The sequence below is a fragment of the Hemitrygon akajei genome, chromosome 26, assembly GCF_048418815.1.
Source record: "Hemitrygon akajei chromosome 26, sHemAka1.3, whole genome shotgun sequence".
Classification (NCBI taxonomy): Eukaryota; Metazoa; Chordata; class Chondrichthyes; order Myliobatiformes; family Dasyatidae; genus Hemitrygon; species Hemitrygon akajei.
Genome location: NC_133149.1, coordinates 20,478,938 through 20,493,804, shown reverse-complemented (window position 1 = coordinate 20,493,804; position 14,867 = coordinate 20,478,938). Strand labels below are relative to the sequence as shown.

The 14,867-nt window shown below is 40.2% G+C and overlaps 1 protein-coding gene across 1 annotated transcript in view; it reads right to left on the bottom strand.

Moving 5' to 3' along the window:
- The window catches only part of LOC140716667 (V-set and immunoglobulin domain-containing protein 10-like 2), a 109,990-nt gene that overhangs the window by 8,138 nt on the left and 86,985 nt on the right, over positions 1-14,867 (bottom strand). The window contains exons 11-12 of the mRNA XM_073029487.1: positions 3,016-3,138; positions 612-636 (exon numbers count right to left, since the gene is read on the bottom strand). Of these exons, the coding sequence (XP_072885588.1) occupies positions 612-636; positions 3,016-3,138 (148 nt within the window). The remainder of the gene's footprint in view (positions 1-611; positions 637-3,015; positions 3,139-14,867) is intronic.

Below are 14,867 nucleotides of genomic sequence, written 5' to 3'. Positions count from 1 at the left end.
AAGTTTATTTTTCTTTCTTTATTATTTCATGACCAAATGTGAATGCAACAGAGTAAAGTGAGCGTGTTAATCTTTGTTCACGTAGTGTGAGCGAGGAGAACTCATTTCAGGGTCTAGCCTATGTGTGTTTGGAAGTTAAGCACGTGTGTGCTAAAGCGAGTATACCTCTTAGTTAAGATGAGATGTTTTTATTCATATTTTTGATATTGTGTACAAGGTACAGGGTTGTTAGGATTCTAATGTTGATTGTATTTTTTTAGATTTACCTCTATGTATTGGTTTTGTACATTTTGTTTTATTTATTTTCATACTGCATACATACAGTAACTAGTTGGCACACAAGCGTGTGGACCAAAATTAAGCTGAGATTATAACAGAAGGAACTGTGTTATTTTAAATTGAAACATCTAAAACAGATAAAGGAATTATAGACCTGAAAAATATTTGTGATCCTGAGTGCGTACTCTCCCCAGGCTACAAAATAAGCTTTGAATAACACTCAGAAAGTCAACTTTTCAGAATAGCAGAGAGAGCACTTTATTGTGAAACAAACTTGGGAGAAGACACAATCAGGTTCTCCAAGGTATTTGTTAAGATTATGCAATACTTACTGTTGAAACAGCAGATCATGTAACCCTGAGAACAAGAGATAGTCAACCATTAAAATATATCAATGTTTCAAAATTATCCATCAATTATTTAAGGAACACTATGCTGTCAAAATTGTCAAAATGGTTGTTGAGATGCGTCTAGTGTGGTAATGTACTGGGCCATGCTTGTCGCTCTCACTTTCAGTTTCCTCCACTGGCTGGCAGTCTTGCAAAAAGGAGAGCTGAATGTGTAAGTCTCTCCTTGCCAGTACATAGCATCTCCAACAGCAAACCTCACGTAGTGCCTCCTCACTGGTGACATGTGGAAATTGGACTCCTTTCGGACTCAGGCTGAACTATAGAGGACGGGGAGGAGGTCTGGCCCCCGCACACGTAGCACACAGGCCCACCGGTTTGTGGACACACCCTGGTGCTCGTGAACCAGATCCCCAGCTATGGGTAAATAACTCCACTGCCTTGTGGACAGCCTTGGGAGAGACAAAGGCAACGGGAGTAAACCCAGACAGCAAATCCGGAGTGGAGCCGCTAAGGCAGCTGGACATCATTGAACATCCTTCCGGCAGCTCCTGCAGCAAGCTAGTGTCAAACATATTGCTTCATAAGCTTTCCTTTGGACTACACCGGTGAGGCTGAGAGGGGGATCTTGACGACTGGGCATCTCAGGATCTTCATACCTTCCACCCAGGCTTGTGATGATGATCATCGTCACCCATTGCCCTTCAACCTCAGAGCAGACTTTCTCATTTGAATTCAATGCACTTAACATTTGCAAATATATCATTCCTCACTTGTTCAGGACATGATGGCAGGAAATAGGACAGTTGCTTCTTGATATTAATGCTCAAGATTACAGACTCTGTTAGACCCATCGTTTAGATTAATAAGAGCTTTTGCATGAGTGCTTATTTATGACTGTAACTTCCTGATCCAACCTGAGAACATCAAGCTGCAAGCTACATGAGAACACCATCATTTCCAGATTCTTCTCTCACCCTCCCACTGATCTCATTACCTGTGTGTTCTGCCTGGGACTATCTGGTTTGAGAATAGTCATCAACCCGTGCTCTATCTGCCTAGGAAGAGCTGCAAGGGACTGTAATAGAAGTTTGACTGCGTATCTATCCCATACTTTCCTCAAAGGTATTCCATGGGAGGGTGAAGAGGGTAGAGTGTTCTACATCTCACCTATCTGGGGCCTGGAATTGTTTGATAATGAATCAGCCACATTTTCTATTTATCAATTACGTGGATAGAAATCTGTTTATGGCATCTCCTTGTGCATAGAATTGCCTCAGATATCACAAGTCTTTTCAAGAGACTGAAAATACTGTTGGCCTCATGGAGCAGATTACAATAATACCAATGCCTTTTTACTTAGCTAGTGGTAGCTAACCAGATTCATGTTTGAGAGAGAGCAATCAGAATGAAGTATGAGAGGGGTGTGGATGCAAATCCCTGAATGGGATGGGTTAATGGCTAAGCTGGACAGGAAGATTTTATAAGAAAAAAAAAGTTTTGATAGCCTTGTGAGCATTGAGGAAATATCAAGCCGAAGACAATATGATGTGAAGCTTGGACTACTGTGCGCCACTTCTTAACATCACAGAAGTGTGAATGGTTAATGGTCCTCAGAGAACAGTGAGTGAGCCTACAGTAACCGTGGCATCTGCTGATACACTGCTCGCCCTTAAGAGGGAGCCTGTTCCTGATGAAAGCAAAGACTGCATAAAATACAGGAAGGTTCCTACTTGCTACATGCAGTCTCTTGGATGCTCCAATCTTCCGATAACCTCAGAGGGAAATTTCCCAAAAAATTTATTTGCCTGGCATTTATTTCTTTGCCTTGGCTCAGATCTCATATCTACAGAGAAGGGTTAAGGATCTGCAATGCATGGGCAAGAAATGCTTAATTATAACTCCACTCATTAAAAGCAAGGGGTAGATGATAAAATCACAGCAAAGACAGGCCTTTCAGCCCATTGTGTCGACACCAACCATTAAGCACCCGTTCCTTCTTGAATCGTGTTTCTTTTATTCTCCCCACAATCGCATCAACTTTCCCCCTTCCCCGCCTCCCTAGATACTACCACTCACCCTCACACCAAGATCATTTTACACTGGCCAATTAATCTGCCAGCCCACACATCTTTGGGATGTGGGAAGAAACCACAGCATCCACAGGAAACCCAGGCATAGGGAGAACATACAAACTCCACACACAAACAGGACCTGAGGTCAGGATCAAACCAGGTCTCTGGTGTGCAAAGCAACAGTTCAATTGGCTGCACCACTGTTTGCAAATTCCCACACTCATCAATACATCAAGGCTTTTTATTGGTCTCTGCATCTGGGAAGCATCAAAGTTGAAAGTAATTAATGTCCAAGTGGGATGAAAATTACTTACATGGAAAGTTTTCACGGTTCCTCATAACATATTGAAACACCAAAACTGTTCCAGCAACAGCAACCAGCATTCCAACCACAGCAGCTCCGATCACAGCCGGCAAAGCACTGAAAGGTGGGTCAGCTGAAAAATACCCAGGAACAAGCCTGACAGTTCAGCTTTACAGATGACTCAGTTCTTTTGAGCATAAATAAGATATTTAAAAAGTTCAAAGTAAATTTATTATCAAAGTGTCTACACCATTATTAACCTGGCGATTCATATTCTTGCAGGCACCCACAAGAAAATGAGAAATACAATAGAATTCATGAAAAAAATCAAAGACTTACAAACGTCCAGTGTGCAAAAGAGGACAAATTGTGTAAATAATAAAAAAAATAAACAAACAGTGTTAAATTATTACATTTGTAAGTTTAACTAAATCACTCTTTGGCAATAAAATGTCTTGAAGGAATTGGGGGGGGGGGGGTGTGGTGGTGACAGGTAGGGAGAGAACCACAGGCAATATCAATTAAAAACCAACTCAAAGCTCTGCTCCTGATGATGTAGCTGAGATGTGGGATAGAGCCATGCTCCAGAACTATAGAAACAGTCTTCAGTGTTTTTTTGGAGTTGAAAACAGGGATGGGATGTTTATTCTGCATCTGCCCCATGTGCCTGGGATTGTCGGATAAGGAGTAAGCTGGATATTCCACCTGTTATTTACAAATGGATGGAACTCTGTGTTCGGTAACCTGAAGAGGCATTCTTCAGGGCAGTGAGTCAGGAGGGGTTCAGCAGGAATGGGAATGTAGGCAAATTGGAGCTTGCACGGGGATGGGTGATCTGGATGAAGTACTGGCTCTCTACAGCCTTCAGGAGCTGAACCTCTTCTTAATTGGAACAACAGTCTCATCTTGAGGTCAGGAGATTGCCTGAATGCATAATTTCCCAGAGTAGTACATTCTACTGTGTCTGGGCTTTTGCCTCCTGCTTCTCCCTGGATCTTACATTGGGTGCAAACCATCTAGTCACAATGATCTGGCCACATAGGCAGGCTGGATGGACCAGCTGGTCTCAAATGAGCATCCTTTTCAGATGCTGTATTTGCAAGGATGAGCTCATTATCAAGAAATTGGAAGCTGACAAGACGTGAAGGGAGGGTTGCAGTGAAAGGTAAAGAAGCTCATTGATCTGAGGTTATAAGTGTTCAAATCATCAGAAGTAGTAACACAGCAGTAAAAATTGCAATCTAACTGCTGTGGCTCATTTTGAGATGAGTAAAATCAATTTTAAAAAAAGCAGACACTGCATATTAAGCTTGTTCGTTCCTTGTTTAGATTGAATTTGGGACATTGTTCTGATTTTATTAAAAGTAAAATAGATTTATTCAAAGATATAAGGTTGGAGGGTTATAATTAACAAGAAAGAACGAATGGGCTCCTTTAGTCTAGCAAGAAGAAAGCTGATGGAATGCCTGACAGAAGTCTGGAAGAATGTCTGCCTAAAAAGGTTAGACAAGATATGTAAAGAGAAAATGCATCCACTTGGGACCCAGGACCCATCAATACAAGAGAGACAATAATACAGAACGTACCCTCATATCTGGCTTCACTCTCGTGAATCTTTTATACATCTTATTTTTAAGTTAGTGTATTTAACTTCAGGATCTGGATACCATTGGCAAGGTCTACATTTATCATCCATCCCTAATCACCCTGAAACACACAGAAAATGCTGGAGGAACTCAGCAGGCCAGGCAGCATCGATGGAAAAAGTACAGCCGACGTTTCGGGCTCAGATGCGTTGCTCAGATTTCTCTTGTTTTTAAAGATATTGGTGAGTTGCCTTCTTGAACCTCCGCAGTCCATCTGGTGAAAATAATCCCAACTACCTCTCTTTAAATGTAGCAGTAGAGGTACAACGAGTGACTTGTTAAGCCATTTGGGAAGAGTTTGGAGTCACACATAGTGAGTAAGAATGCCAAATGTCCCCTCCTTAACCAAATAGATTTTTATGATAATGCAATAACTTTTGCAGTAATCATTATGTCAATTAATTGTTTCAAATTAGTAACAGAATATAAATTCTTCAGTATTGTGATGGGGTTTGAACTTGATTCTTTGGATTGCCATATAATTTCATTGATGCGCCACCCTGATACCCTTCCCCACAATCTTTATCTATCACCTTTATCCTGAGCTGAACATTTCATTCGCATATTTCAACAAAAATGCCTTTAAGTGCTCAAAAAACTATTCCCTCACAGAAAATCGTAAAACTAATACTGGGATCTGCAGTAGCAGGGTTTCACAGAAATATAATCCTAGCATAAAAACCAGGCATACGTCCAACAAACTGTCCATGCCCAGCAATTAATGGAATGCAACTGGAATGAGAAGTATAACAAAAATACAAAAGATAATATTTCACAGCAAGACAAGAAGACAAATTGTAAGAAACTGGAGAACCTAGCAACTTTGGAGCGTGACTCGGGCAGGAATTAGTGAGAACAAGAGGGGGGGGGGGGGGGGGGAAGTTGCTAGCATCTTTCAAAACATATAATGTTCTTGCACATATGGGTACTCCAGCTCTTCATAATTTCCCAGCTCAGTACATCTCATTCAATGAACACCACATTCTTGTTCCCATCTCTAAGGCATCTATAATTACATCTTCTGGAAAACTGGAGGGTTAAAAAAAAAGTGAAGTACAGAGGAACAAAGAATGTGACCAAACATCCTAGAGGAAGATGCACAAGTAGATAAGATAGTAAGAAAGCTTAAGGATATACAGTATTCCTCAATGTCCTGAACACAGAAGACCAGAGAAATAATGCTACAAATATGTAAGATGCTAGCTGGACTAACCATGGGAGTCTGAAATTCTGATTATAAAGTTCTGATTACTACATTACAGGAAGGGTTTGCCAGCACCTGAGAGAATGCAAATGGAACTTATGAGAACGTGGCCAGAAATGGAGTATTTTGGCTGCAAGGAAAAATTGGAAAAGTTTGGTTGTTTTCTTTGGAACAGAGAAGATTGAATTGCTCAGAGTGTGCAAACTATGAAGACATTAGGTTTTTCACAAAATGGTGAATAACTACATAGGAGGTATGGATTTAGATTAATGGTAATGGAATTAGAGAGATGAGAAGAATCATTTCAGATCTGGAGAGTAGAGGTAATATTGAATGCCCAGTCTGAAATGCCAGAACAATCTCAATAACTTGGTGAATTTGGAGAATAACAAAAAACAAACTGCTGCAGGATCCGAGCAGGTCAAGCAGCACCCATGGAGGCAGAGGGATCATTGACATTTTGGGCCAAGGCCCTGCATCAGGACTGATTTGAAAAATATTTGAGTGAACACTTTACTATACAAATAAGATGGGAAATGGGATTGAGGTGGATGCACAAATACGAGGAAATCTATAGATGCTGGAAATCCAAGGCAACACACACAAAATGCTGGAGGAATTCAGCAGGCCAGGCAACGTCTATGGAAAAGAGTAAACAGTCGTTGTTTCGGGCCGAGACCTTTCATCAGGACCAGAAAAGAAAATGAGGAGTCAGAGCAAGAAAGTGGGAGAAGGGGAGGAAATGTCAGTCATGTCAATCCATGGCCTCCTCTACTGCCACGATGAGGCCACACTCAGGTTATATTCCGTCTAAGTAGCCTCCAACCAGATTTCTCAAACTTCTGGTAATTGCCCCCCTTCACCATTCCCCTATTCCTGCTTCCCTCTCTCACCTTATCTCCTTACCTGCCCATCATCTCCCCCTGGTGCTCCTCCCCTTCTCTTTCTTCCATGGTCTTCTGTCCTCTCTTATTAGATTCTCCCTTCTCCAGCCCTTAATCTCTTTCACCAATCAACTTCCCAGCTCTTTACTTTACCCCTCCCCCTCTCCCAGTTTCACCTATCACCTGCCACCTTGTACTTCTTCCCCCCCTTCCCCCCACCTTCTTGCTCTGACTTCTTTATTTTTTCCAGTCTTGATGAAGGGTTTCAGCCTGAAATATCAACTGTTTACCATAGGTGCTGTCTGGCCTGCTGAGCATTTTGTGTGTGTCGTTTGAGATGGTAGCTCCTTTTTGGTTTGAACTCAAGTGCCCACAATTAATACTCCAAATATCAAGGTTTCTCATTGCTTTGATTGTCTTCTTCCATTTTATGATCATTCTTGCTGCTCCTTGCTTCTATTTGTTTCTTCTGGACTGGCTTAGGTGGGTATCTTGGATGGCATAGATGATTGGGTTAAAGTCTCTGTTTTTGTACTGTTTTACTCTATGACTGTATGGTACAAGTACCCAACAACCTATGTATTTCCTCCTCCTCTACACTTGATATGTTGCACTCTTAACACCATCACTTACTCCCGCTCATTTTTTCCAGAACTTCAGAACTTACCACACGGTTCTTTCTGACCAATTACAACACACAGGATTTTGGAGATCAAGCTCTTGGCATACTTCTCTATCTCTATTTTGCACAAGATGTGTGTTTTTCATTTATCTGAATTAGAATCGTAGAGTCATAAAACACAGTGGTGTTTCCACACACCACGTACATGCCAAACATCAAGTATGGATCTATGCTAATCCTATCTACAGAAGTACTTGGTATTATTTTCAAGTAGAACAATTGACCACGACGGAGACATGCTTCATTTAGAGGTGTACTGAGAAGATATCCACACCAACATCAAAATGTTACGCAGAATATCACCTAATGTTAGTTGCCTCAATACCAGAATCCAATGCGTGTTGGTAATTGGTAAATAGCTCATTATTATCACATGAACTGAGATGCAGAGAAAAATGTGGTCTTGCAATGCCAGCTATAAATGTCAAGATTCAGATCAGAGTGCAATGTGCAAACAGGATGTACGTTATTGAATTTCTGTCCCATTGAGGCAAAAATAAAAGCAGTGGAAGATTTATAATCGATTGCATGCTCATAATTGTTCAGCGTTTCAAGCTGAATACAGAAAATACAATGCAAAAGCAGAAACAATATGAGATAATAGTTATTGGGATCCCAAATGTCTTTTATAAATACATTTATTTTAAAAGGATAGTAAAGTGTGTGTTTGATTACAGACTATACAAAAGATAGCCTCGAGAAAGCGGGGTTATATCTATTGAAAGAGTGCTTTCATCTGACTTCACTGAATAAAAAACCATAGGATATAGGAACAGAATTAGGCCATTTGACCCATTGAGTCTGCTCCACCATTTCATCATGGCTTATCCATTCCCCTCTCAATCCCAATCTCCTGCCTTCTCCCTGTAACCTTTCACACCCTGACTAATCAAAAACCTAGCAACCTCCACCTTAAATTCACCCAATGACCTGGCCTCCACAGCCACCTGTGGCAACGAATTCCACAGATTCACTATCCTCTGGTTAAATGAATTCCTCCTCATCTCTGTTCTAAATGGACCTCCCTCTATTCTGAGGCTGTGCCCTCTGGTCCTAGATTCCACCACCATAGGAAACATCCTCTCCACATCTACTCTATCTAGGCCTTTCAACATTCAATAGGTTTCAATGAGATACCCTCTCATTCTTCTAAAATCCAGTGACTACAGGCCCAGAGCCTTCAAATGTTCCTTATACGATAATCTTTCATTTCCATAATCATTGTCATGAACCTCCTCTGAACCCTCTCCAATGTCAGCACATCCTTTCTTAGATAAGAGGCTCAAAACTGCTCACAATACTCCAAGTGTGGCCTCACCAGTGCCTTATAAAGCATTCAATGTACTAACAATGGAACAAAAATCATAAAGGTACTGCAAATTGGAGAGTGAAATAGATAGTGATAGATGTACTCGATATTTGCAAGTTAGAAATTTTTTGCACAATGAGTTACAGTCTTTTCCGAAACTATGTCCATTGGACATTACGGAAAGAATTTTAGCTCTAAACCCTTGTCAAAAGGGTTTAGTAGCTGTTATTTATAATATGATCATGAAAATACAGCCAGAAGTATCAGAAAAAATTAAGAAAGAATGGGAAGAAGAACTTCATTGTCTTATATCCACTGAGCAGTGGGAGAAAATTTTACTATTAGTCAATTCGTCCTCTATTTGTGCTAAACATACCCTAATACAATTTAAGGTTGTACATAGAGCTCATATGTCTAAGGATAAACTTGCTCGCTTTTACTCTCATGTTAATCCAACCTGTGACAGATGTCACTCTGATGTTGCTTCATTGACCCATATGTTTTGGTCTTGCCCTTGTTTACAAAACTACTGGAAAGATATTTTTAGTATTATTTCAAGAGTTTTGAATATCAATCTCCAACCACACCCTTTTACTGCAATTTTTGGTTTACCAATGGTAGATAATAGTCGTTTATCCTGTTCATCTCGACGAATGATTGCATTTGTTACATTAATGGCTAGAAGATCTATTTTATTGAATTGGAAAGAAATTAATCCTCCAACTATATTTCAGTGGTTTTCTCAAACTATCTCTTGTTTGAGCTTAGAAAAAATTAGAAGTGTTGTTTTTGATCCTTCAGTTAAATTTGAAGAAACTTGGAGACCATTTATTCAACATTTTCATATGAGTTAAATTGTCTTTTCCTAAACCTCACTTTGATTATCCTTAATTATTTGGATGGAGGTTCGGAGTTATTGGCACTACTGTATGTATTTAACATTATGCAATGGCTCATGTTGGTTAGTGTTTTTTTTCTCTTTTTTGGGGTTTTTTTTCTTTTTGTCTCTTGTTCATAAATACCATGAGTTTGGGAGGCTATATATATTGATTATTATATATTTGAATGTCTACTTAAACTATTAATTATGTACTCTCAAACACTTTGTATTCATGTTTCATTTATGTTTGTTTAAAAAAAATTAATAAAAAGATTTAAAAAGAAAGAAAGAAAGATGTACTCAGCTGATCAGTAGCATCTGTGGAGAGAGAAGTAGTTCATGTTTCCTCAGAACTAGAGAGGTGAGCAAACATGTTTTAAGTTGCAGTAACGGAGAGGGATGGAGAATAAAGAGAGGTTGGACGATACTCTTGGAGGTGGCTGGTTAATAGTTGAATCAGGGAAAATAGAGAGAATAATTAAAACAAATGAGCCTACTGGAACTGCGAGAAGCAGGACAAAACATGGGAAATGTTGGAAATACTTAGGAGACAAGACAGTGCCTTTGAGAAAGAAAGTGAGTGAGGATGAATGATCTTCCATCATAGGCTTGTTGTCTGAAATTGGTAAATCCATTGTTAACTCCTGACGGTTAGGAGAAGGCTAGGCTGAAGAGATAATGCAATAAGTGGACTTAATTGACATTGGTAATTGGAATACATACCAAGATCCAGTGAAAAACTATGTTTTGCATGCCATCCATTTAAATCATTTCACCACATCAGTAAATCAAGGTAGTGCAAGGGAAAACAATAACAGAATGCAGAATGAAGTGTTACAGATGCAGAGAAAGTGCAGTGCAGGCAGACAATAAGGTGTGACATACAAAGGAGCTGGAAGAACCCAGTGGGTTGGGCAGCATCCACAAGGGGAAATGAGCAGTTGAGGCTCTTCATCAGAACTGCCACTATAAAAAAGTTTGCTGGAAGGGATGGAGCAAGAGCTGGTAGATGATAGGTGGATCTAGGTGAGGAGGGTGGTGACAGACAGGCGAGGGAGGGTGGGGAGTGGGAATGATTAAAGAAGCTGTGAGGTGGTAGGTGGAGTCCCGCCTAAGGGTTCTGGCCCAAAACGTCAACTGTACTTTTTTCCACAGATGCTGCCTGGCCCGCTGCATACCTCGAGCATTTTGTGTGTTTTGCTCGACTTTCCAGCATCTGCAGGCTTTCTTTTGTAGGTGATAGGTGGAAGTGACAAAGGGCTGACGGTGGAATTCGACAGCAGAAGACAGTGGACCATAGAAAAAAGGGAAGGAGGTGTGGAGGAAAACCAGTAGGAGTGTGTGGGTGTTGGAAAGATGGAGAGAGCAGAGGAGGGGAAAGAGATAGGGTGATGGGTGCCAGTGTAATCAGGATAATGTGCAAGACCATACTGAGGTAGATTGTGAGATCAAGAGTCCATCATATCTTACCAGAGATCCATTCAATATTCATCTTCAAGCAGGACAGAAGGTATAAGGGAAAAAAGACATATAAGTATGAGTAGGAAAAATAATGGATGTGAACATGGGGCTCTTTAGTCTTCAAAACAGAAAGACCACCCTGTCTGAATAGTGTTTATGTTGATGGAAGTACCTTTAGGATCAATTAATCCAACACAGACATAACTGTTGCTTTGTTATATGAGTTTGTATTATCATAACCTTGTGATTTGTTAAAGGCTGGATTAGGCGAGATTGTCATTTTCACCAGGGTGCAATGAAATTCCTAGTTTGCCTAAAGCATATGTGTCAAACACAAGGCCCACGGGCCATATCCGGCCCGGCGTACAATTATATCCGGCCCGCAAGATCATTTTAGATAGATCTATTATTTTAATTATTAATGGCCCGGCAATATGAAGCGCTGATAACAAACAAACTACAGATCCCATAATGCAGCGCAACAGCTGCCGATAGGCTACCCGGGAACATTCCCGCATCAAGCGTCTGTTGCTGTATACAACGCTATTCTGAAGTCAAAGCTAACCCCTAACAATGGCGAAGAGAAAAGTGAAGGCATTTCAAGTGAAGCTGCTCTTATGGGAGACACAAATGCACCAGTGCAACTTGCCTCATTTTCCCTGTTGCCAAATAATGTTGAACCAGGTCGGCGCAATGATGTTCCCAAATGCGCACTTTGCTGATAAACTGAGCGCACTTCGCACTGAGTTCGCACAGCGCTTTGGTGACTTTGAAGCACAAAAAATTAATTTCGAGCTGCTTCGCAACCCATTTGCCGTCGACGTGGAAACTGCACCTGTACAGATTCAGATGGAGCTGATAGAGCTGCAGTGTAATGGGACACTAAAGGCAAAGTACGACACTGCAGGGCCCGTACAGTTTATTCGCTCCATTCTTGAAGCAATGCCTCAACTCCCTCTACATGCGGCTCGAACCTTGTGCATGTTTGGTAGCACATATCTGTGTGAGAAGCTTTTCTCAGTGATGAAGATTAACAAAACATCACACAGGAGTCGTCTCACTGATGAACACCTGCAGTCCATCCTGAGAATCTCCACAACACAGAACCTTACACCAAACCTAAACGAACTTATTGCCAAGAAAAGATGCCAAGCATCCAGCTCTGACAAAACAGCATAAGAGCAAAGAAAACTGAGTGTTTTGATTTGTTGTTGTTTTAACTTTTGCTGAAAAGCACAAATTTTATTTATATTTTCAGGGTTTTTTTGCAGCATGCTCATATTTCTAACTTGTATAATACTGACAGGAGATATTTTTATGGAGAGCAAAATATTTAAGTTATTTAAAGTTTTAGTTTATTTTTTCTGGAATAATATTCATGTCTGTTTTTATTCATATTTATGTTCAAAAAATGTTTAGTTTTAGTGTGTTCAATAAATGTTTATCCTGTTCGGCCCGCGACCTAAAGTGTGCTTTGAGTTTTGGCCCCATGTGCAATTGAGTTCGACACCTCTGGCCTAAAGTGTAGATGGTAATGATATAAAAACCAATAAATACAGCAGCAATCACAAAACAACAGAATGGTGCAAAGTAGTGGAATCTGAAGTAGTGGAAAAGGAATACTAAAGTGACAACTGTGAAATAAGCAAGAGAGGTAGAGTTAAGGGTCTGAGAGCATTGCAATGGGAAGGAATGATGTTAATTAACTGGGATATCAGAGGGTTTGGATTCAGCTGATTAAGCCAGAGTGCAATTAGAGTATCATGTGATTAGATGGTCAGAGTATTAGATGACTATAACGCAAATGACCACAGTACCTACTGTATATTGTATCAAGTGCTGAATGTAACTGAGTTTCAAGAGGATTAGTGCATTAGCCTATTGAGCTATTATCCAATTAAATTACCTGGGGATTGGTTTACCAGCTAATTACCATGCTGAGCAGGCTCATGGAATGATTCCCAGGAGCCAAACAACTTTTTCTTGTCTATGACTTTTCATTGTTAGTAATTATCAAAAAAACAAAAGACTTTCATCACCCTGAAAAGCAAAAAGAAAAAATCTGCAGATGCTGGAAATCAGAAATGAAAACAGAAAATATTGGAAGCAGTCAACAGCTCTGGCTGCATCTCAGAAAGTAAACCAAAATTAACATTTCCAAACAGCATGGTAACAGGCCATTCCAACCCAATGAACCCACGCCTACAAAGTATGTGCATGTGACCAATTAACCCTACTACCTTGTACGTCTTTGGAATATGCGAGGAAACCGAAGCACCCAGAGGAAACTCACACAGTCATGGGGAGTATGTACAAACTCCTTAGAGGCAGTGGCGGAAATTGAACCTAGATCGCTAGCACTGTAATAGCACTACGCTAGCCGCTAAGCTACCATGCCGCCCCAGATTGACTCCATTTCACTCTCCACAGATGCCCCTAACCTGTTGAGTATTTTCAGCATTTTCTGTTTTTCTCATAAAACCTTCATCTGAAACTACAATCTTTCCACTTTCCACAGAGACAAACACACTGAACCCTATAGAATTTGTTTGTCAAAAGTTTTCCATCTTCTCAGACTTAGATCTTAATCACCTTCAAGAGAAAAGTCTGATCTCTTTAAAAGAAATATTTGATGGTAATATATTCAAATCAAAATACTTAATTCACAACATTTTAACAGGGTGCTCTTACAGACTGTCAATACTTTCTAATTAAGTTTCATCAAAATATTTATCAGAGCCCTGCACCTCAAGTCAACTAACTTTCAGAAACCTTACAAAGCACTAAATACATCTATACAATCAACTTTCATTGCTGTGAACTTCCAGGAAGTAACTGGGTCAATACCATACACCTTTTTACTCAAATTGAAAATTACCCAATCCCAGAAAAATACTCTTGCTTTGAGGTTTGTAACAAGTTCATAACAATGGAAATCAAAATAAAAAATGGCAGATGCTGGAAATCTGAAATAAAATCAGAAAATGCTGGAAAAACACAGTAGGAAACTGTAAACTGGAATAATTGGGAGAAGGGGTTAGATCTGATTACCTGGATTGCCGCAGCATAGAGGTAGACTGTGTTTTCTTCATGTTCAATTGGCCTTCACAAAGGCTTAATACTAAGAAATACTCTTTATTTTAGAAAAATACATAAATCATGATATTATTCAGAGGTTTGGAGAGAGCACAGCAAAATTTACCATACAAATAAAATTAAAATCAGCAGATTAAAAAATTGAGTCATCTCCACAAAATACATGTAAAAATATTAACTGGATCGCCAAGAATCAAGCACCTTTACACAACAATGACAACAGTTCCAGGAATACCTAGTTTCATAGGTATCACCACAATAGGTCTACAGCAGACACAACCTCAATGGCTCTTCACACGGCTTTAGACCGCCTGGACAACACAAACATCCATGTCAGGATGTTGTTCATCGACTATAGCTCAGCATTTAACACTGTCATTCCCACAGTCCTGATCGAAAAGCTACAGAGCCTGGGCCTCTGTACCTTCCTCTGCAACTGGATCCTCTACTTCATAATCAGAAGACCACAATCTGTGTGGATTGCTAATAACATCTCCACCTCGCTGGTGATCAACACTGGTGCACCTCAGGGATGTGTGCTTAGCCCACTGCTCTACTCTCTGTACCCATGACTACGTGGCTAGGCATAACTCAAATGCCATTTATAAATTTGCTGATGATACAACCATTGTTGGCAGTGTCTCAGATGGAGACAAAAGGGCATACAGGAATAAGATATACCAGCTAATTGAGGGGAGTT